This window comes from Macrobrachium rosenbergii, chromosome 14 (genome assembly GCF_040412425.1).
Source record: "Macrobrachium rosenbergii isolate ZJJX-2024 chromosome 14, ASM4041242v1, whole genome shotgun sequence".
Taxonomy (NCBI): Eukaryota; Metazoa; Arthropoda; class Malacostraca; order Decapoda; family Palaemonidae; genus Macrobrachium; species Macrobrachium rosenbergii.
Genome location: NC_089754.1, coordinates 18,077,314 through 18,102,801, shown reverse-complemented (window position 1 = coordinate 18,102,801; position 25,488 = coordinate 18,077,314). Strand labels below are relative to the sequence as shown.

The 25,488-nt window shown below is 35.8% G+C and overlaps 1 protein-coding gene across 1 annotated transcript in view; it reads right to left on the bottom strand.

Moving 5' to 3' along the window:
* Dscam4 (Down syndrome cell adhesion molecule 4) overlaps positions 1-25,488 on the bottom strand; it is a 215,175-nt gene that overhangs the window by 86,124 nt on the left and 103,563 nt on the right. The window contains exons 3-5 of the mRNA XM_067115984.1: positions 10,479-10,603; positions 5,245-5,446; positions 4,825-4,894 (exon numbers count right to left, since the gene is read on the bottom strand). Of these exons, the coding sequence (XP_066972085.1) occupies positions 4,825-4,894; positions 5,245-5,446; positions 10,479-10,603 (397 nt within the window). The remainder of the gene's footprint in view (positions 1-4,824; positions 4,895-5,244; positions 5,447-10,478; positions 10,604-25,488) is intronic.

Genomic DNA, 25,488 nt, shown 5'->3' with positions numbered 1-25,488 from the left:
GGACAAGAGCCCAAATAGAAGGAAATAGCTCCGAACCTCAGTTTACCAAATACGTTTCCGAGAGGAGGAAGCCCAACCAACATTAATATGGAATAAATTGAAGCCCATCAGTATCAATTACAGATCGGGTTGAATGACAGCTAATTTTCAATACATGGGAAGACACCTAAAGGAACCCATCTCTTCCTCAAAGGTAGGAAGCCACGCTGGCTCTCTCTCTCTCTCTCTCTCTCTCTCTCTCTCTCTCTCTCTCTCTGTTCTTCTCAATATCATCTATCTGTCTAATTCTGTCTACATCTAATTTGCACTTCTGAAGCAATACCCGGCCTTTCTCTCTCTCTCTCTCTCTCTCTCTCTCTCTCTCTCTCTCTCTCTCTCTCTCTTTGTCTAACGTAAACAGTTCTCTCTAGCAAATGAACTTCATTCTCTCTCTCTCTGTTTATCTAAATATCATCTATCTATCTAATTCTGTCTACATCTAATTCACACTTCTGAAACAATACCCCGTCTCTCTCTCTCTCTCTCTCTCTTGTCTAACGTAAACAGTTCTCTCTAGCAAAGCAACTTCATTCTCTCTCTCTCTCTCTCTCATCCCTTATCCACCTCGAGTCCCCTACGCCCTGTCTCGTACATTTCAGGCCAATTATCGCAGGATGACGTCTGCGGCGTCATTCCCGTCCGGTGAATAAATTGGGGTTGGAGCAGAGAATGAAGTATTGGCTCCTCGAAGTACGCCGCCGGAGATGAGGAACTGAACGCTGGCAAACAATTCGCCCAAGTTGCGCGTCAGCCTCTCCTATATTTGGAGGTTCAAATTTGTCCTTCCTTTAATGGAGGTTTTTGGTAGGTTTTATATGGAAGTAGTGTTTATACATATATACGAGTATATATATATACATATATATATATATATATATATATATATATATATATATATATATATATATACATACATACATACATATATATATTTATGTTTTTCTGTAATTATCTAACTAGTGTCAGTTCAGCGTCATTCCATCCTTTTCTTCCTGAATGCATCAGTCAACTGTTAGTCTTTCATTTTTCAGAACGCTATTGATGATTTACGTATTTTTTACATCTGAAGAGTATAAATACTTCATGGACATCAAACAAACAATAAAACTTTTCAAAATAAGTGATATATACATATATGTCATTGTTAAATGGAACTGTTTTGATAATGTATTACGTGTAATACAGTACATTTATTTATATATTTCCTGAAGGTTGAAGCGTAATGTAGAGTATAATTCAATCACACTGGACAAAATATTTATTCTATTGCCAGTCTACTGATGTTATTAGAATTTAATACAGACATACATGCATGTCACACACACACACACATACACACACACACACACACACACACACACATATATATATATATATATATATATATATATATATATATATATATATATATATATATATATATATATATATATGAATAAATATATATATATTTTATAAATATCTATCTATATATACATATATATGCATATATTTGTGTATTTGTTAATCTAGTTATCCACTGAACATAACAAGTCTTCTGCTTTATCTCCCACAGTGTATTTTCAGTTTATTTTTTTAGGGAAATAAATACTTTCATTTACAGATTACTACGTGAAACTGAAAGCCTGATAAAGGACGCATTATACTTGACATTATCAGCTAGACATTTGATTAGTCTTTATAACTATTATATTATAATCTGAATAATTAATCAGGGAGCCTGATATCTCAGTGAAAACTTGACACGTGGCACAGAAAGCTTGGGTCTTGAGTCTAGAGGCTTAATTAATTATTCAAGTCCGTAAAAATGGTCTCTATTAAATGGCTGAAGAATAAATGGTTGCTGTCGGAGCACGGTAACAGCCCATTACTTAATAAGGCAACTAGAATTATATAATATTAAGTTCACCTGACAGAAATTCAGTTACAGGTCGCGCACGATGTAATTACCGGCAGCGTAGAAATAATATGAATACGTACATCATTTTCACAAGGGAGAATTACCCGCTCTTAATTAACGCAATGACATTCCAGTCGCATTAAACTCAACATTTCACTCTCACTTTTCGGAGTACCTCTGCCGTATGCCGGCCTGTGCCTCGCCATTCAAGGCTCTCTCTCTCTCTCTCTCTCTCTCTCTCTCTCTCTCTCTCTCTCTCTCTCTTTTCAAGAGATAGTTAAGATACTTCGCTAACTTCCCTAACTCATTAACTTCACTACAAGGATCGGGTGGTTCTTCCGTTCTTATCACCACACATTTTATTTTCTACCAAATTTCCAACCACTTTTAACTAGTTATATAGTAACCACACACATACACACACATGTATATATGTATATACATATGTGTATATATATATTATATATATGTATATTACATACGTTTATATATATTTAAATTTTTGTATGTCAGTATACATAGATACACATGAAATAACTTGTTTGCTTAATGTCCAAACTTTAATGCTAGTACAGCCAAATATTTTATGTTTTATATTATCATCTTATTTTTACCATACTTGTCAGATCACCTATAATACCAACACACCTATCAAGACTCATTGTAAAGTTGACAAGGTATCGAGAAACTCACCATTTATAGTACTCATACGTACATATTAGTATTGAAGTAGTTGTGATACCATTAGTAGCATCATACCTCGATTATAACCCTGTTCATACATTTACTTAGTGCTAGCTAAATAAAACAGGAACTCTAAGAACTGATAAACACATAACGAATTTTTATCGGAAATCTTAAATAAAGAAGAAAAATATTCTGGACATCCTTAGTCCGTCCCCAATTCTCTCTCATCTGAATATCGAAAAAAGAGGTGAACCGAGCGCGGGGTCAACGCACCTGCCTTATAAAACCCCAAATATCGGTGACCTTCCCAATGTCGTGGGTCAAAATGAGGCCCGAAATCCCGAGTCAGCAAGTAAAATACGACCGGGGAATAAGATTTAAGGCGGTCAATATCCCAGCTGGTAACAGCGAAGATCATAAGTGACCGCGTTGCGTGCATGACATTGCCTTTTTCGTCAGCAGCTCTCGGAATTTTATACAAAATCTCTCTCTCTCTCTCTCTCTCTCTCTCTCTCTCTCTCTCTCTCTCTCTCTTAGTAACCTGCATGCACCTTCCAATTTGGACTCTTGTATTCAGTTCACATTTGGGCGACGAAAATACTCCATTATAACATCCCGGCATTTAAACAGTGCAAGCAATATACTTCTGTAATACGTCTGAAGGTCTTTAGGCGGAGAAATTCTTCATTTTGCCTAATATTTATAAGAATTTCCAGACGTCTGGGAGATAATGTCGCCGCGTTGCTTTATTCTCAGTTCGTTTATTCAACAGCCAGCAACTGAGTTCTCGTGGACCTTCATCGGCTCGCACGCTGTGATGTCGAAGGTCAATGACCTTTGTGGAAATTATATTTGTATTAATTCGAAAAGGGGTGTACCCGTATATGGAAATAATATTTGTGATATTTCTATTTTCATGTTATGTCGAATTGTAAAGATGTGTGTGTGTGTGTGTATGTGTGTGTGGTTGTGTGTGTGTGTGTATGTGTGTGTGTGAGAGAGAGAGAGAGAGAGAGAGAGAGAGAGAGAGAGAGAGAGAGAGAGAGAGAGAGAGAGAGGTTTTATTGATACGAAATTAAAACACACGTCAAGGCTCCCACGGTCGTCGACGAGAAAGGGGTAGAGAGAGAGAGAATGGAGGAACGGGGGAAGAGCGAGAGAAGGAAGAAAGACCTTGAATAATGATTATCATATAAATAATTAATTTAAGGTCACTGGCGATAAGAAGCTGCGTTTAGCTCGACTGAAATCGTCTTAATATCGATCGGAATGCAATTTTAGCTGAATGGGGAAAGGTTATCTAAATGTGGATAGTGGATACCGTAGAGTTTTTCATCTGCAGTCCAAAACCAGCCTAAACCAAAGTTTTTTTTTACCTATTATCCAAAATTTATAATTTATGATTTTTAGCTCCAGGATATTATTCTATTAGCTATCTGAGGTCTGAGACCGTTAAATCTACCCTTCTCTTTAATCCGGTTTTGGATCTACGAAGTGCATAAATCCTCGCAGACGAAGAGAGAACAGAATATCTGTATCATCATTATACCTTAGTGCTTTGTCCTTGGAGTAGAGTTAATCAAGAACATATTCCGCTGCATTTTAAATGAGAGAGAGAGAGAGAGAGAGAGAGAGAGAGAGAGAGAGAGACCATCAATCTAGCTTCCAAACCGACAATTTAATTAAGTCTTACACGCTGGAGATATAATTTACCTTGCCGTTGGAGGGAATAGACCATACATGGCTATTTGGCAACTGGACTCTCAGCGGTCGGTCGGTTGATTGTAATTGTCAGATGAACTCCGTTTTAATTGGTTGCTGTCGGTGATTACTTCTGTGGAGCTTCGTTGTTAAAGCCAATGCTTCGAGTCTACCTATTCAGATGAGTTCCATTACGAAGCTTTCGTATAATCAGATCTCCGGTAAATTCTCTCTCTCTCTCTCTCTCTCTCTCTCTCTCTCTCAATTCCTAGGTTCCCAGGAAGCTGAGAACAATAATATCGGAGCCAATCATTCAAAATAACGACAGCAAAGCAAACATCACATTGGAGATTTCCCTTTAAAGTTACGATTCAACAAAAGAAGGAAAACACAGCATCGATCGAAAGTTTTCCTTCCCTTCCTGGTATAAGGGTATCGTGCGGTTGGCAGGGAGACAAAGGGGGCGGAAAACTTTGTGCGTCTGGCAATGGACTCACCTGAGGACAGCCGTGTTGCCGCTGATGACGTACTCATCGTACACCTGCACCTCGTAGTCTTGACGTACAACTGGAAAGAGAAAGAGAGAGAGAAAGGGTAGGGAGACGTGAGTTGCCACCAGGTTCATTTTCTTCTCTGATCAATACTGGACAGCTTTAATTAATTTCTCTTCCATTCAGTTAAATTGAAAATGTCCGTTGTTGTGCTTTAGTAATACAGCTGCCTACTTCATTTTCACAAGTGCTTTAGCTTTTTCTGAAGCGATTTTTGACTATTCGGCTAAAGTTAAACTACATGACTATATCGAAAGGTCGGTCGTGAATTAAGAGAGCAAAAGTGCATGTGCATGCTCCCTCTATCTTATTCTCTTTTATTAATCATTTCTTTTTTCAGCCAGCCGGCAGCTCCCCAGCTCTGACCTGCTCTGACGGTGACTGTTCGGGAGACGATCTTGCCCACGAAGGATGACGCCAAGCACCGATAAGCTGCAGCGTGGACATCCTGCCTGTAGGACCTCGGGCTGAAGGGTAGGAAGACCAACGACCCATTTGCAAGGATTTCTCGCACGCCGGGAATGGTGCTTGCTGTCTGCAGACCGGCTTCACCAACCACCCAGGACACCTGCACAAACACAACGGCAACTGTCAAGTTTACTCTTCAGATGCGCCCCTTTAATAGCAAACATGACCGAATAAAAATCCAGTTAGCAACCTTTGTATTTAATTAGATGTTAACTCAAGTTAACGCTCAGAATTAGCAACAGAATTAGTTATTCAAAAGCACACATTTCATTTTGTGTTTTGTAGTTCCGGGGTGATAGGCAAATAACTAGCACCCACGTATGCTCACTAGCATGACGTTTAACCCGGATAATCAGTGGGAAAATACATGAAGACTTCTTTAAAATGTAAACTTGATATGTGGAAAAAATGATTAATCGTTTAGAGAATGTAGTGAACGATGGCTATAAAAACACAACACGTTTAAAACGTAAGTCTATAGATGATTAAGACAAATCATTATTGGGTGTGTTTCTATTCTAAAAAAATATGCTGTAAAATACAAACTTCGAGTATTTAATATAAATCCGGCATCGAGATCGAGTCAGACAAAAAAGATACGTTTCTTTTGTTAATTTTCTGTCGCAACAACTAAATCAAAATGTCACCTCTATTGTACTCAAAATAACATCACTTTGATTTAAATAAAAACTACTTCCATCAACGTAAATTTATAATTCATACACTGTCACAATCAAAACAATAATTCAAGATCTTACATTAAAAAATATTTATAGCCTCTGCACATTATTACCAGGTTTGAAATAATCATAGTAATATATATTATATTATAACACAGTGAAAATACATGTATACAAATATTTCATACTTATCAAAACGTTAGTAATATGAGTTATTAATGCGATATAGTTATACGATAATAATATTATCTAAGCAGCTTGAAACAGAATCCAAACCTGCTTCGATATATAATGAATTCAATTATAATTGGTTTATGATGGGGACTTGTTTAACATATATATATATATATATATATATATATATATATATATATATATATATATATATATATATATATATATATATATATATATGTATATATAATGGCCATGTGTGTGTGTGTGTGTACTTGTGTATCTGTGAGTGTAAATGCATAATTTTGTGCATGTTTGTTTAATGTGCCACATTTAAATCTTAGAAGAAAGCTTTCCTTACTTTAAAGAAAGATTATTAAGGTATTGACAAAGTACGTATGATGCCAAACGCAATTAAATAACCAGATATAACTTAAATGAAATAAAAACAAAAAGCCAATACGGAGATAATCTCTCGCTTCATAAATAATTTCTGCAATGATCATTTTCAAAAATTATGAAGGAAAATGATGATGAAAATAATCAGGACTTACAAATAACCAATGTACTAAATATGCGCGTCAGAACTGCACAAATTAGTTCTCTATCTTCCATTTTTATTCTGTCTAGGAAGAGAAGGAAAGAAACATGGTATAGCAAGCGAGTCTAGGAGGAAAAGAGCAATATAAATGTCTCTCTCTCTCTCTCTCTCTCTCTCTCTCTCTCTCTCTCTCTCTCTCTCTCTCTCTCTCTCTTCCACTGCACATGGTCGGTGCGTGTCTAAGAGGAAAAGAGCAACATAAATTATTAATTCTCTCTCGCTCTCTCTGTGTGTGTGTGTGAATGTGTTTGTGTATGTGAGTGTATATTTAACAGAGGGTATGTAAGATATAGGGCAGCAGCTCTCTCTCTCGCTCGCTCTCTCTCTCTCTCTCTCTCTCTCTCTCTCTCTCTCTCTCTCTCTCTGTGAATGTGTTTGTGTATGTGAGTGTATATTTAACAGAGGGTATGTAAGATATAGGGCAGCAGCTCTCTTTCTCGCTCTCTCTCTCTCTCTCTCTCTCTCTCTGTGAATGTGTTTGTGTATGTGAGAATATATTTAACAGAGGGTATGTAAGACATAGGGCAGCAGCTCTCTCTCTCTCTCTCTCTCTCTCTCTCTCTCTCTCTCTCTCTCTCAACGATTTGTGTGGGTGTGTGATGAGAAACGAAGCAACGAAGAAAGACTGACCATAACGCATACAAACACTTGAAATGAAAAGAAAGGTTTCAAATGAACTACAGGTCACTTAGCTACACAGCAGCTCACATGCATTTTGAACTTTGCCATTTATGGGCTTTTCTAGATTCTTTCAATCTGTTTCACTTTAAAATTCACATGTTGTCATTCAAGGAGACAAACCAATTAGCTCCTATACATTTATTTTTGCAACATTTTTTCTGCAGAACAGGAAAACTATTTTTATTTTATTTTTTTCCTCTCTCTCTGGGAGTTACTGCATAAGTGCTCTGTTTCATTATATATATATATATATATATATATATATATATATATATATATATATATATATATATATATATATATATATATATATGTGTGTGTGTGTGTGTGTGTGTGTGTATGTGTAAACATTTCAAACATGAAAATATGTATGTATTTATGTCTCCTAATATAAATATATATATATATATATATATATATATATATATATATATATATATATATATATATATAAATAGAGAGAGAGAGAGAGAGAGAGAGAGAGAGAGAGAGAGAGAGAGAGAGAGAGAGAGAGAGAGAGAGCATATTACGTAAGGAATGGTTTAGCATAACCCATTAAGAGTGGTGCTGAGCGAGGCCACTCCCCTACGCAAAAAAGGAAACGAGATATGTTTTATCGCGTGAGTAACCGGGAGTTTGTGACGTCATCACTACCCCTAAGATCGGCCAAGGCAAACCGGAGGCAGTGAAGGACAAGGCCTAGACAGTAGAGCCTTTGCTCGCTTGACCTTCATGAAGGATATCGTGAGATACATACAATTCCTCTATGGCAACTTTTTTAAGAATATAGTGTTATACATATAATTCCTCTATGGCAACTTTTTAAAGAATATAGTGTTATACACATAATTCCTCTATGGCAACCTTTTTACAGGATATCGTGTTATACACATAATTCCTCTATGGCAACTTTTTTATGAATATAGTGTTATACACATAATTCCTCTATGGCAACCTTTTTACAGGATATAGTGTTATACACATAATTCCTCTATGGCAACTTTTTTATGAATATAATGCTATACACATAATTCCTCTATGGCAACTTTTTTATGAATATAGTGTTATACACATAATTCCTCTATGGCAACTTTTTAAAGAATATAGTGTTATACATATCATTCCTCTATGGCAACTTTTTAAAGAATAGTGTTATACACATAATTCCTCTATGGCAACAGGATATCGTGTTATACACATAATTCCTCTATGGCAACTTTATTTTTTGGCAAGTCAAAAGGGAAGTGAATACGAGGATCGTCTTTCTTAATATGATCCATTTCTCGCTCACTACACGCAAACATAAACGATGCACTAATACGATGTCATTTTGTTCCTTAATTGAAGACGTATGAATTACTTCGGTATATTTTAGCAAGAAAATGGTAAACCAGAGAAATTGTTCGCATACGTGATCAAGCCAACCTATTTCTTGTTGTTATGTTGAATCAGCTAAGAATATTTTCCTTCTTCTTGTCAAACTCGATTACGATTAACATTTAAATTATGTTGTATAAAATGTGATACAGTATTAACATATTTCATGTTTACATTTGCAACTTCAAACAGTTAGAATATGAAAAACTGCGAAAACTTTTTGAAAACTTCAAATTATGCAAAACCACAAAATGTATTTTAATATAATTTTTGAGATTAATATGGTGCCTTTTTTGGAAATATGTGAAACATAAAACTTAAATTATTGTCTCTAGCGTGTGTTCGTGAAGTTGTATGTTTAAAAAACATTAAAAATGCAAAGCAAAAAATAAAGACTAAAAATCATTTTACTTTTTTCGGAGCACGTTTCCTACTGTAGATGTTTTCAAATATAAGCTGAATCACGAAAATGGATACAAACATTCAAAACTAATGCACTGTATTTTTCAGCGCTTGCAAACGCAAATGCGCTTACAATAGGTCACATTACAAAAATCACACAGTACTGTGAATTGTGTTTTGCTTATTTTGTAAAATCTCTCTCTCTCTCTCTCTCTCTCTCTCTCTCTCTCTCTCTCTCTCTATATATATATATATATATATATATATATATATATATATACCTGTATATATACACATATATATAGATATGTATGTACGTATGTATATGTATGTATGTATATATATAAATCGTCTTTACAAACACAAGGGCCCCTAGATTACAGAAAATCTACTACTATGCTTTGTGCATTCGCAAATATAAATATCAATGTAAACGTATGCAAGCTATTTGCTTACAGTAGTTAATTTTCCTAAACTATGTAAAGATACAGAAATATTCACTAAAATTCTTATTTGAAAAATTGAATTTCGTTGAAACAGAAAGACGCACATGAACATATCCGTTAACATTTCTAGTGCGTTTGCCAGCTTACATTCCAAAAACATACGCTAACATAACTTGAATGTTTGCAAACATAAATGCCCTTGAGATAAATGGGAACACCAAAAATATACTCTAATATAATCTTGTGTATTTGCAATGGTCCTTAAAATATGTAAAATTGAAACACAAATAAAACTTTTGTGTTGGCAGACTTAATTGCCCTTAAAATATGTAAAACTAAAGCACTAATATAACTTGTGCTTTCATTGGCCCTTGGAATACACTTGTGTTTTAGTAAACTGAACTGCCCTTAAAATATGTATAATTAAAACACTAATATACCTTGTGTATTTTCAAACTTAATTGCTCTTAAAATTTTTAAAATTTAAACACTGATAAAGCTTTAGTGTTTGCAAACTTAATTGCCCTGAAAATATGTAACATTAAAACACATACAAAAAGTGTTTGCAAACTTAATTGCCCTTAAGAAACGTATAATTGAAACACTAACATAACTTGTGTGTTTGCAAACTTAATCTCCCTTGAAATATGTGAAACTAAAATGTTAACAAATCTTGTTTATTTCCAAACTTAAACGCCTCGAATAAACAGGAAAGTGCACCAAACCAGAGAAAACCCTGCAAGGCCATTCGCCATGTCCCTTATCTCTTACCGTAGGAGCAGGATTCCCGTGAGCCGTACAGTGGAGAGCCGCCCCCGTGGTATTTAGAAAAGTGAGGCTATTTGGTGGTTCCACGACGAACTGGGGACCTTCTTGTACCCCGGCACGACACTCTCCTGCAGATGGGGGGGAAAGAAATGGGACTTGTTACTATGTTAAGTACATTTGGTTCTTACAGGACCAGGTCAGATAATGAAAGATCTTGTTTAATGTTATTTACAAAGGATATTGATGTTATGGTGTCAATATTAAACAAGATCTTTCATTTGGTTCTTACAGGACCAGGTCAAAAGTTCTTGTTTAATGTTGACACCATAACATCAATATCCTTTATAAATAATAATAATAATAATAATAATAATAATAATAATAATAATAATAATAATAATAATAATAATAATAATAATAATAATAATAATATAAAGGGAGCTGATCCCCTTTACGCAGATTTCAGGTTGTCAGTATACAGTAACTAAAATCTCGATTTCAGTTACCGTAGTCTGGAAACATAAACTACGGATATATCCCTCCGTGTTTAAGTTCCCCTTGTCTGTACCAGAGGAAAAGTTACTAGATTCAGAACTGCTGCCTTTCCCTTTATCTAGATCATGTACATCAGTCAGCTGTGAGCAGCTATCAGCCTTGAAGAAAAGAGAATAATAATAAGAACTGAAAAGACTTTGTATAAGTTCAATTCCACTGATGCTGCCATTTTTTTAACAGAGCAATAATAATAATAATAATAATAATAATAATAATAATAATAATAATAATAATAATAATAATAATAATAATAATAATAGTAATAATAATAATAATAACGTAACAGTTCAATTGTTATCTTACCATTATTCATACCACCAGTACAATAAAATAGTAGAAATTGTGGTAACAATATCATACACTAGTATCCCCTTTTTGACAAATTCATATTAACAGTATAACAAAATACTAGTAATGGTCGTATCAAAGACTTACGCTAGTATCCCCTTTCGACAAATGATAGAGCAATCATTATATGTGCTTATTCATTCAACAAAATTATTCTTTCAGTTCGAACAGAATGCTTCCTTATCAGTTCTGCTCAACATGCTAAATGCCTCCAATCATTCCCGCAGTATTATTCCTGAATCCAATTTCTAATTTTACTTCAGTGTCCTTATAGAATGTATCTACCTGTCCTGTGTGTTTACCTGTGTTCTAGAAGGTCTTTCAAATATCACCAGTCATTAGAAGAGATTTATGTTCTGAATCTAAGTAAATATTTTACATGAAAACAACAATGTTATCTTCATACAATACGGGTAACGAAAATATGATCTGGCCAACATGACGAGACAGTTACAATTGATCTAAAATAATTATATCGCAAGCCGATTGTTAGAGCGAACGCCGATGTAAGGATTGTGTGAAGTGGAAGATATGAAATTGAGATATTGCCTTTCTGTGTTGTCTCTTATCAAAGAGAGACTGTCGAGGGTTTTGATATTCAAGGTTTTGGTCTTCTTTTTAGTTTTCTGTAAAAGAAAATTATTGTGCCATCTTTGACGGTCCGTCCACACTTTTCTGTCCGCACTTTTTCTGTCAGCCTTCAGATCTTAAAACTACTGAGGCTAGAGGGCAGCAAACTGGTATGCTGATCATCCACCCTCCAATCATCAAACATACCAAATTGCAGCCCTCTAGCTTCAGTAGTTTTTATTTTATTTAAGGTTAGTTAGCCATAATCGTACTTCTGGCAACAATATAGGACAGGCCACAACCGGGCCGTGGTTAAAGTTTCATGGGCAGCGGTTCATACAGTATTATATCGAGACCACCGAAAGAAAGATCTGTTTTCGGTGGCCTTGATTATACGCTGCAGCGGCCGTATAGAAAACTCGATTGCGCCAAAGAAACTTAGGCGCATTTTTTACTTGTTTTCTTTTGAGCTGACCGTAAAAATCGGCAGCGATACCATTAAAGCTGATGATAATTAGGTGTTGATGCTGTTCGGCGCCAAACATACGTCACAATATATCTAAAAACAGGCTGAAGGGAAAAACACAAGAGGATCAGAATGTGATACAAAGATAAAAAAAAGGAGGGGGGAATTCGTGAAGAATAGCAAATACAATGAATGAATAACCTGGAGGATACGATACACAGCCATACGTGGAGGAAAAACAAGTTACAAGACAGTCCAAGGATAGAGCAAGAGAAACAAACACCTTGATGCAAGACAAAGCTAGAACAAGTAAGAAGGTTCTTCGCCCGTGAGTTAGTCTGTGATAGTGAAAGGTGTGGTTGTAGAATTCAGGTCGTGAATAAGAGGCTACAGTAACTTTCCAAAAAGAAAAACTCGAGTGCTGAGTGAGAGTGCCGTACAACCCTTAAAGAAGAGGGGCGCTTTAGACGCTGGGCACGTTTGAGATGTAGGCTTGAAGGAGTTACAAATGAACCTGCACTTGTCATTGTTGTTGTTAGATTAAGCTGCCTTTATGCCAGCGAGGGCTTTTCCTGCACTTCCGGAGGTAAAGAGTGAGATTTGGTTTTTAAAATGTTTGAGAAGAGACGTTTTACTATGTCCCATAGAAGAAAGAGGCTTACAAAAAGGCGTACTTTGATGAAGAATTTAAAGGAAGAATTGGATGAATTAAAGGCGGATTGTAATAAAAGAGTAAAAAAGAAGAAAATTGAGGATATTTCAAATGGAGGACGACAAGGACCTACCTAAAATCAGGTTAGGCCTAGTGTCTTTAGTCATTTGTTTCCGTATAGCTTCTTCGAGGAATATGCTATGTCCAAACACCCACAAATAGGTTAAGTAAAACTCAAAATTCTCAAGTTGTATTAACATCCATTACATTATCCAGCAACACGAGAACACGGCTTAGGAAAAAATTACTTTTGCTGCTTGCTGATGCTTATGTAATTTTCATTATTCGTAGCTTCATTTACAGCATATGCTGAGATGTTCTTTGTATACTAAGTTTACTAAGATTAGCAAATATGAAAAATGTGAGAAAATAGCAAAGTATTCAGAAATTAAATTCAGCTGATGTTCAGAGGCTGAGATGCTCACTGAAATTTTTACCACAAGAATAATTAAAGCAGTTTCAAATCATGCTGCGAAACTTCTTGTGTATTAATCCCAACAGCTTCTCGAGAACACTTGATAATAACTTGAGGTAATGGAATAAATTTAAAATATTTCGTATGGACTAGGCTGTAATTCAGTGAAAGTCCTTACGTCGTTTTAATGAAACTAAATGGTAATTATATCAGGAAGCTCAAGTATATAGCAGATCGTCCTGCCAACTGATTTTTATACGATTTGTATCTGTCAAATGTTATATTTTACACAACAGTTTAATTTGGCTCCTAAATCAACAATGTCTTTCATAATAATAAAACACTTTTTACTATAGTTACCTCTCTCTCTCTCTCTCTCTCTCTCTCTCTCTCTCTCTCTCTCTCTCTCTCTCTCTCTCTCTCTCTCTACTTCTTCTTCTTCTTCTTCTTCTTACTTTACAGGTAAATGACAATACTAGTTTTATCCCGATGGAAAACGAGCTTTTTTCCAGACCCAACCGTTTTCAAAAGAAATATCTGATCTTTCCACTCTCTTTGTTCCTTTTATATCAATCACTTACCAATGACTTAATTCGCGGAAAATGTCCTGTTGTTTCTGTTGTAAACATTGCTTTGCTTATCTCTTTCTGAGGATGGATTCTTTCCTCCTCATTCTCCTCCTCCTCCTACCCCTCCTCCTCCTTCTCCTCCTCCTCCACAGGGTTTCTCATCTTTCCCTCCCCCAGCGAATTCTTTCATCCATGAGATTCCTTTCTGCTCAATCAATACGTTTCTCAGAAAAGTAATAATAGGTCAAGGAAGATTTCTCCTACTCCTACTCCTCTCCCTTCTACTCCCCTTCCCTCTTGCTCTCCTTCTCCCGCTCTGTTTTTTTTTTTTTTTTTTTTTAGTCGACTGAATACGCAGCACAGGTTGATTTGATATTTATTTTCCTGGACTACATCTGAGGTGAAACCACGTGTGTGTTTGTGTGTTGTGTAGGTGAGTGTGTAATCCATTATGTAAATGTATGTGGAAGGGGCCGTGTATCCATACACTAACACTCTTCATACATTGGGGGTGGGGGAGGGGGTAAGGAAAGGTTTGAGTATGTGGTGCGCTTGTGTGTGTATCACTTTATGGTAATTTAAATAAGGGAGCGTTTTTAACAACTCCACACTCACACCCCTTCACAAACTTGTTTATAAATGAGTTACTCTACGCAATAACGCCTGCCTTTGTACCCATAAGCGTAAATTTACGCAAGGGCGAGGCCGTGCGTACGTAAATCCACAAGTGAGGTTTATTAATTTATGAAAATGTATGCAAATGTATGTATTTATATGTGCGCGTACATCAACCGGGAACTTCGAAGAGAAGAGGACATCTTTAGCCCTATTCCCAAAGAGGGTTTCCCAACCTCCTTCCTCTTCCTGGTGCGGCTTCATTATGACGGTGGAGGCGCTATCGGCTATATTTTCCTTTGAGGAGTATGCAAAGGACAGCAACAGGGTAATGTAGTTTTCCTTTGAACAATGTGCTTATATATATACTAGATTATATATATATGTGTGTGTGTGCATGTATATGTTTATGTATATGTATAGGTATGTATATATATGTGTGTGTGTATGTATATGTATATGTTTATGTATATGTATAGGTATGTAAATACATATATATATGTGTATGTAAATGTTTATGTATATGTATGTATATATACATATATATAATATATACATACATATATATACACACACATATATATATATATGTGTGTGTGTCTGTGTGTGTGCGTCTGTGCGCATACATTGTTTTGATTCACTGAATTACTTCTAACATCAAATATGCTGATTTGGCTTCTGTACGAGTGTCAGACAAATGAAAAAAGCAAGTACTGTACCCAAGTGAAAAACTGCATTTCAATGAACTGGAATGGTAGCCTGTTCGATAAATTTATTGCTAACATTACCGAGTTCATTTCAAAGAATAAAGTGAATATGAGCTTTAGTTCTGTGTATGTGGAATACCGGGGTCATTTCAACGTGACTGACACGTGCATCTAACTTTCAATTATTCAATGGCATGCCCAGAATAACTAAATTAGCTTAATTACTGTATTAAAGAATTCTCGGTACAAAACTATTAAATACTGTAATTTTTGGAATGTGGGTTGAAAAAATGGTTATGGCCGTTCACTAAATTCACTGCTTTTTCATTGGAAACCGTGAAATGGTTTTATGTTACGGTTACTCTAATCACGAGCCAAAATAGTAAATGGAATGGGTAGTACCAGGTCGGGTAAATCTTCATTCGGATTTTCTTGCCTCTTATATGAAAAACATAAGCAAAGGAAATGGGAAGTCTCTCTACCAATTTTCAAAATCCCAATTAATGGCTTCTTTTTAAACTGAAATGAAAGCTTACGACCAAAAACATGAAAATTCTTTTTTTTCAAAACTATACGACCATTTAAAATGAAAACTCATTCCCGTAGAGAAATCATTGCAAAGCTAACCTAAGCAATGCTGTTTTCAAGATACGGCAAGAGCCGAGATTCCCAGGTAACTCGAGGATAATGGATCTCTGTCTCCCCGAACACGCGAGCAGCCATAAAAAGAAAAAAGGCCGCCTGTTCATCGTAACTTCTTAAGTGAACCATTTTCCAGTTAGAAGCGGCGTCCCCAGAGTCTCGTAACCTTGGTTAGCTGTCCACGAAGAAGAGACAGGTGGCCGCTGGGGACTTTAAACGGAAAAACTGCCCTTCTCGCAGAGGGAGGATATTTTCAACTGTCTTCGGATAATCTCCAGGCGCTCCTAAAGGGAGAAAGAGCCCTTTCAGATTACTTTTTTATTTTCAAGGCAAAACTTCCACTGCCTCTGCTACTGCTGTACGCTGTTAGAATTCAGATCTCTCTCTCTCTCTCTCTCTCTCTCTCTCTCTCTCTCTCTCTCTCTCTCTATACACAGCTTATGCCATTTGTCGCCCACCGTTTGTCTAGCACGTCATTAAACGTTGTGGGGTCAGAGCTGAATGAAATGTTTCTCAGAAAACATCTATGTGCACCGTAATCTAAATGATACACACACAGTATACGTAATAAAGAAAGAGAGAGAGAGAGAGAGAGAGAGAGAGAGAGAGAGAGAGAGAGAGAGAGAGAGAGAGATAATTTTATTAAAAGAACTGACGTAAAAAAAAAAACAGCAGCCAAACAGCACGCGTGAAATGTACGTGAATAAAGAGAAACAGGGAGGCATACAGTCCCACAGACGGACGGGCAGACAAAATAGCACAGACGGACAAAGCAGCACTAAAAGGGAAACAAGAAGTTTGTCCCGGAAGAGGATTATCTTTGCTCCCGAGAGAACTGAAACAAGGTTTAATGACGGGAAGGATAAAAGCATCTTGAACATCTGGTTCCTTCTCCAGCTCTTCGATCACAAAGACACACTGGTTTGACAGCGGCGCCATGATTTTCACATTGAAGGACCACGGGGGAATGAAGCGGGGTGGGGGAATGAGTTTATTTTGTTGTTCTAGAATTTCCGTTTATACTCTCATTTAATGTACAATATATATATATATATATATATATATATATATATATATATATATATATATATATATATATATATATATATATAAATAATCAACACACAATCACGTGTGGAACAGAAATAAATTTCTGACTCACATCAGGATCGAACCCAGGTCTTTCAATTGAAAGGCAAGGGCGCTGCCCACTAGGCCACACAAGTCTAAAAGAGGTTGCTCTCAGGTTCCAACTTCTTTTAGACTTGCATGGCCTGGTGGGCAGCGCCCTTGCCCTTCAATTGAAAGACCTGGGTTCGATCCTGATGTGAGTCAGAAATTTATACATATATATAGATATATATATATATATATATATATATATATATATATATATATATATATATATATATGTATGCATACATTACCTATGTGTATATATATATATATATATATATATATATATATATATATATATATATATATGTACATATACATATATATATATATATATATATATATATATATATATATATATATATAATACTGTATGTGTACATACGTACATACATATATAAAAGCATACATAGGACTAGAGGCACGTAAATCACTTTTCACTCGAACTTCGTAATATGTAATGCCCTAAAAACACACGCAGAGACGTTATTCATTTAACCTGAGCGTAAAAGAAATCTCAACGCTTCTCTCATACCCATTATAGAGACCCCCATCCGTCGAAGCGCACAATATAATTATTTGTCGAGTGAAATCCAATCATCTCCTATTACGAGACGTCAAATGTAACTAAGCAACCATAATAGAATTATTTTTCGCCGAAAACTGGAAATAACGGGGTTACTAGGGTCGTTCTTACCGCATAAATTAATTGAAAACTTTTTGTTTCTCAATTAAAAATATTAATTAGAGGACATTTTGGAATGGCTGGAACAATTCTAATTACCCCTCACTCTTATGCTGCGGATATGAACTCCGAGGGGAAATGAATTCGAATGCCGTTAAAACTTCTGCTCTTTTACCCTTTTGCATTACGAAATAATAACATTAATTAAGCAATTGGACAGGATGAAAATCTCCTGACTTAGACGCGCTTGAACTCAGCCTGAGACATATTGCAAAACAATTTGGAAGCGATCCAGTCTGTGGTTCTGTTGGACGGGACTACTAATACTCTAATCTCTCGTGTAGGGGTCTATTTCGTTATCTCATTAGGGTCCTCTACAGTCTCCGATTTCCATGAAGCTTTTTTTCTCAAAACCGATCTATTTAAGGTTATAGTTCTTATGCAAATAAGAATGATAATAGGAGTAACAACAAAAAAGGCCCCACACTGAATGCGCGTTTGCAATTACCATACATCACAGGAACTGTGAGAGATGACGCGCCATGCGTCAAACCTCTGGCAAATAAGCAGACTACGACGCTGGCAGCAGGACGCAAGGGTGCAATGAACTAATGCAATTTATAACGACGCCGAGTGACTAATATGATTAATTTTTCCAATGGTGTCCTCTGACTGCCCAAATCCACCGTCATTTTTTGGGGTCTTCCCTCTCGAAATTCTTTTTCTGAAGCAGCGGTGGTTGTGGGGAAAACAATTAGGTAAATCATCATTAGATAACTAGGTAAATAATTGGATAACAGATTTCAAATCATTGGTTATTATTATTATTATTATTATTATTATTATTATTATTATTATTATTATTATTATTATTATTATCATGAGTTATATTCATGGGCTTTAAAGACTATTCCAGAAAAGCAATAAGCAAGCATACAGCCCAAAGAAGACTATCAGCATTAATATTGAGACTGATAGCTTTTGAAATAGCTAGGGCAAAAAATCATCATGTTAAAGCATACCATGGATGGTGTTTGGTAGGGCTTTGACTGAGACAGTAAGACAGATGACCGAAGGGTTGCTAAGGAAAGAACAGCGTGGGTTAGACAAAGGCGAGGGTTTGTGCATCAAGTGTTTATGAAGCAATTATGTGAGAGGCTGAAAAATAATATGAAAAAAGCTGCCTGTGGCATACTTGTACTTGAATGAAGCTTATGAAACAACTGAGAGAGGTAATGTGAGTGGTATTGAAGATTCCATGTTATAGAAAATATGCTGTTAAGAGCTATAAAATTGGAGGTGAAACGTGGGTTAGAAAATTAATCGGTAAGGTGAGTGACCTAGAGTGAAAATGAGGCTGAGAGAAGTGTGCATTGAAACTCCGTGGCTGTTTAATATCTTTATTGATGGATTGACGCCAGAAGTCAAAGACAAGATAGCAAATGTAGGTGCCAAACTGTGTGAAATGGCTGATTCGAAGAAAAACTGCAGACTAGTGAAAGAGACTGAAAGATTATGTAAGAGGAGAAGGTAGAGAGCAGATGTGAGCAAGAGTAATATACATATATAATAGATTATATGGGTAAATGGACCAATGAACGTGATCTTGGATATTAGAGGAAGGGGAGCGCAGACTCACAGAATTTGGAGGTAAATATATAAGATGACAGTAGGCGAGCAAAAGTAGGTAGCAATAAATGCGCAAAAGACTGGGGGCGAAATTGGAGCTTCTGCAAGAATGTGAAAGTTGCCAGAAGTCATTTGTGATTAATTTCCAGTTTGATTACTTGTAATCGCCACCATACACTGGAATTCATTAATCTCTCAAGGCATAATAAAAAATACATAACTCATCAAGGAAAAGTTTTAAGAACTGGTTTAACACAAAATAGAAATACTATTTCAATATATATATATATATATATATATATATATATATATATATATATATATATATATATATGTGTGTGTGTGTGTGTGTGTGTGTGTGTGTGTATATACATACACATACATATATATCCATATATGTATATATGCATATACATAATATATATATATATATATATATATATATATATATATATATATATATATATATATATATATATATATATATATATATGTATATATATATATATATATATATATATATATATATAGAGAGAGATATAGAGAGAGAGAGAGAGAGAGAGAGAGAGAGAGAGAGAGAGAGAGAAAGGGTGGCTTGTCATTTTATTCTCACCAATGGCACTCCATTAGAATCAACGGCAATTTTCTTAAGGACTTGACTTCACGAAAAATGGACTAAAAGGTTTCATGCAAACACCTAAACTTAACTATTTAGTCACAACAGTTTAAATAATGTATTCCAGTCACACATTTGCAAAGTTCATTTTCCTAAGGTATTTAAGTCTTTGCGACTTCATAGAAGTAACAGTATTCAGCATTACTTCTCTCTACTCTCTCTCTCTCTCTCTCTCTCTCTCTCTCTCAAAGGAAAATTTCCTTAAATAGTCAATACACGAGTTTTTTCCAAAACTGGAGTCTGAAGCCACGCGTTACACACTATATAAGTAAAAAAAGAATAAAATAAAGCCTCCTACTAGTGGATTATCGCAGTCCACATAATGCCTGTGTTGCCAGATTTCATCACTAAATAACCATCGTGATAAAATGGATTGTAATTCTCCGGCCATCCCACTCTAGGTCGTTATCCTGATGCAAGTCCTCGATAAGAACGTATTATTATTCATCAACGGCGACATTTAAGTCTTTCTTAAGAGAGTAGAGTGATTAAGCTAAATTGGATTTTCCTTAATCGTCGTACATCTCAGGTGCACCGAATTGGATTCCCGTCAAGTTATCGTACAAACTTAGGTAGTCATAATTCTCGTCCAAATGACACAGTCTCTTATTTCATTAGAGCAGTCTATCTTTTGCCTCTCCTCATCACCATTTTCGCTGATGAATTGCCTGAGCATATTTCTTAAATTCCATTACGTAAGCCTCAGGTTTAACATAGCCGGGATTAAAATACTTCGCAAGACCCGGCCAGGAAAATTATTTGATCGTTCTCCTTCGCACGCTACTTTCACCTTTATTTTTCGTAAAAATCACCTCGCAGTAATAATGAAGAAAGAGTACAGTCTAAAAGATAAGTGCAAGTCATCAACAGAAATTAGAGACGGGTATCAAACATAAAAAGAATTTGAAAGACATTCATTAGAGGATCTTTGAGCAGATCATTATAAATAAACTTTTCTATATGCTACTTAGCGAGATAAGGTTGGAGAACAGATAAACATATAATAATGCGGTGAGGCTTTATACATCTACTGTATATTCGTATATACATGCAGTATGTATGTATGTATGTATGCAAGGCTAAATACTGTGTGATTGCATATGTACTTAAAAAACATTAAATCCATTCCCTGAAATACATACACATCAAATGCTTACATGAAAGGATGACACACATACGTATATGTACGTGTATAAGCATGCACCCGCACACACCTGCCTAGGTGCTCGTGAGGGTTATAAAAAAAAGGAACGTATTACCAATTACACCTGGAAAAGCAAAATTTACACCAGAGACTAAGGGCAGCGCCTCTATATTTTGTGCGCCAGTACCACTCTGTGACATTTCATTACGAAAGTGGATGGAAATTGCTACTTCGAAGCTCGACTGTAATCCCCTGCAAGCTATCCCGCCTCCCTCTGAAAAACAGAACGAAAGACTCGCTCCGCCAAAATGTCATTTTTCATTAAGTATTGCTGCACGACGAACGCCACTGAAGACACGCAACTCGCTTGTGACAAGATAATGTTCTTCTATTTTCCATACGTAATTATTATTATTATTATTATTATTATTATTATTATTATTATTATTATTATTATTATTATTATTATTATTATTTATTTATTTATTTATTTATTTATTTTAGGATTTATTTCTAAATGAGGTGTGGGAGAAATGAATGAAAGTTGAGTTTAAGAATTTGAACAATGAGATCGGAAGAGAGAAATACTCGTAATTGCCCTTTAAAAACAAAGTAATTCAGTATTAAAATTGTTCATGCTATAAAATAAAAATAAACGTAAAGGGATGATCCCAGGTTAAAGAAATTAACATTAAACCTAAGTCTTGTCAGAACGAAGCATGGTGATGTGACTGTTAGTGTCATCAAGAAAATTAGTAGAAGTAGTGACAGCAATCTTATCTTGCTTTTTCAAAGAATGGTTTTCCGATAGCAAAATACAGGCCATTCAGATGATTGAGTTCTAAGCTTTCAACGACAAAGACAAGCTCGGATTGAGCCCCGGATCGACGATTTGAGAAAGACAGATGATGTCTCAATTAGCAGAGAGCTAAAATATGTTACGTTTTAAACTAAAAAAAAACACACACACACAAAAAAACGCATATGTAAGGGTTTTCATACGTCAGACAAATCTATTACATGTACATACGTGAATACCTAAACGCACTCGCACATACACTATATATATATATATATATATATATATATATATATATATATATATATATATATATATATATATATATGTGTGTGTGTGTGTGTGTGTGTGTGTGTGTATATATATATATTCAAACATATATGTAATATATATGTATAAATGTATATATATATGTATATACATACATTCATACATATATATGTGTGTATATGTATATGTATTTAACTGTATTAGCCACAATGCCCTCTATGAACATCATGATTACGTAACCTATGAATAAAAGTAGGCCGTAAAAATAAGATAATTTGTGGCAGTGTGCAATCGAAGACAAATTACGTCATTCAGCAAACGTGAAATAAAATATTTAAAACGCTCATATAGATTTTGAATCAATACGGATGAAAAATTATCCTTAAGTGCCTAAAATAGTCTCCCATGTTGAAGTAAAAACATGTAATGCAACAATAAAATACTGAAATGACTAATGATCACGATACTCGTACATCGACAAATTGAGTGTTGACATTACACTTGCAAACTATAGTAGGTTAGTGCATACTGAGGTCTCTCTCTCTCTCTCTCTCTCTCTCTCTCTCTCTCTCTCTCTCTCTCTCTCTCTCTCTCCGGGGTGGGTGAATAAATATCATGTGAAAATGCATAATGCAGTCTGTGTGAGTGTGTTGGGGGCGGGAGGTGGGTGGAGATATCGTGTGAAAATGCATAATGCAGTCTCTCTCTCTCTCTCTCTCTCTCTCTCTCTCTCTCTCTCTCTCTCTCTCTCTCTGTCGAGATGCATCGTACTGAAATGCATATTAAAGCAACTCCCTCTCTCTCTCTCTCTCTCTCTCTCTCTCTTTCTCTCTAGTGAACAGAACGATGAGAATCATATTTATGACCTTGTAGAATATTCAGGGGCGTTGTATTGATTGGATCTGTTGGCCAGCAGCTCGAATGAGAGAGAGAGAGAGAGAGAGAGAGAGAGAGAGAGAGAGAGAGAGAGAGAGAGAGAGAGAGAGAGAGAGAGTCAAGGAATAATGAAATCACCGGACATTTCCTTCAAACTTGGTATAATGCAGTATTTCGGGCGCTAAACGCGAATATGATTGCAACAATGCAATGTGTTGCTTTCTGTATGTGAACTACATTATTGTCATATACTTTGATTATACCGTAATTTTTTTTGATGATAAATACAAGAAACTAATTACAAGAGGAGGAAGAAAAAGAAGAAGACGAAGAGGAGGAGGAGGAGGAGGAGGAGGAGGAGGAGAAATGAGAAAGAAAGCAAAACAGAACCAGTCGGTGTCACAGAGCGACAGCCCATTTTGAGGGCGAGCAGGGACCCGATTGCAAGTGTCGACATCCACGAGTGAAGTGAAGTGTAGGGCAGCGTAAGGTAAATTTAGAACCGTCCGGCGCGTACAATGACGCGGTCAAGCGACACCACTTATAAATAGGCAATTCTACACATCCCTTCCCGCTCGCAAGGACCTTTTGTGAGAGATAACAGTTGTCGCTTGCACAGGGCGCGCTCTCAAAAGGGCATGCAAGGTGCTCGCCACCAACACTTCTCTTCCTCCCTTTCCCGAGAGCTGTTGCTGCATTTTCACTAACCACCCCACCCCACCTTTACCCCTTACTCTCCGAGCACCTGCCGCCGCCGCCATATCCTAGCAACAGTCTCCTCAGTTCCTACTTGAGACTCAAGAGGCCACCGGTAATATCCTGAGGGACATCATAAACGTGAATCTTGACATGATGGTCAGTTTCCTTCTCTCGGCGCGTGGTGTGTGTGTTTCCTCTGCGCTTCGCCTGAGGCTCCAGATTTTGCGGAATTTCGACACACTCGTTTGATTTCCTTCATTACACGACCACTTCGTGTTATGATTATGAATGTGCTTGTTAATGAGTTCATAATTATATATATATATATATATATATATATATATATATATATATATATATATATATATATATATATATGCATTGCATTTGTTATTGTGCATATGATAATTAGTTGACTGTAAAGGGACGGGCCACCCAATGTAAAAAGAAGTATATATATATATATATATATATATATATATATATATATATATATATATATATATATATATATATATATATATATATATATATATATAGCTATATATGCAATAATTACAGAAACTAATCTTATTACCATCGTACTTGCTATTAAACACACACACATATATATGTGTATATATATATATATATATATATATATATATATATATATATATATATATATATATATATATATATATATGTATGTATGTATGTATGTGTGTGTGTGTTTTTTTTAATAGCAAGTACGGTGGCAATAAGATTAGTTCTGCGTAATTATTGCATATATAGTTACGCGTGAATTTTTGTCAAAAAATTACTGTAAAAGGAATAAAACAATATAAGATACGGAAGTTCGGCTCTCAGACGAGAATATACAAGGATACACCAATTGTTCAAAATACTACATCAAAGTGCCAATTCGGGTTATCTGATTCAGTGCCAGTGTCCCACTGTAACTGGCCATCTTAGCACTGGTGCTTCAAATTCACAGAATGAATACTGCATTACAATTATCTGTGATTTTGCTCACAAAACGCATTACGAAATGAGGCAATGACAAAAAGACTTATAACTTGCAAATTTCTTGAGCGTCATCAGTTCAGTGGGTGGTCTCAATAGAATTGGTAAGACTGAAGGGACTTCGACCATCTGGAAGTTATCGGATAGGTTTTTATCACTCTTCTCTCTCTCTCTCTCTCTCTCTCTCTCTGATACAAAGCATGATGGCACTGCCAAACTTATGTCCTTAACTAGCCCAGACCCGAGGTGAGCAAGAAAATGATGGGAAGAGGGGGGGAGGAAGTAATAATGAAACTTAATCCCGGGAGACTCAACACCCGCTTCTTATAGAAGGGATGGAGATGGAGAACGCATAAGAAAAAAAAAGTTCCAACGTCTTGGTAGTAGTAGCATAACAGTAGTACAACTACTGATATACATGCCTATATACACATGTGTTCACACACAATATACAT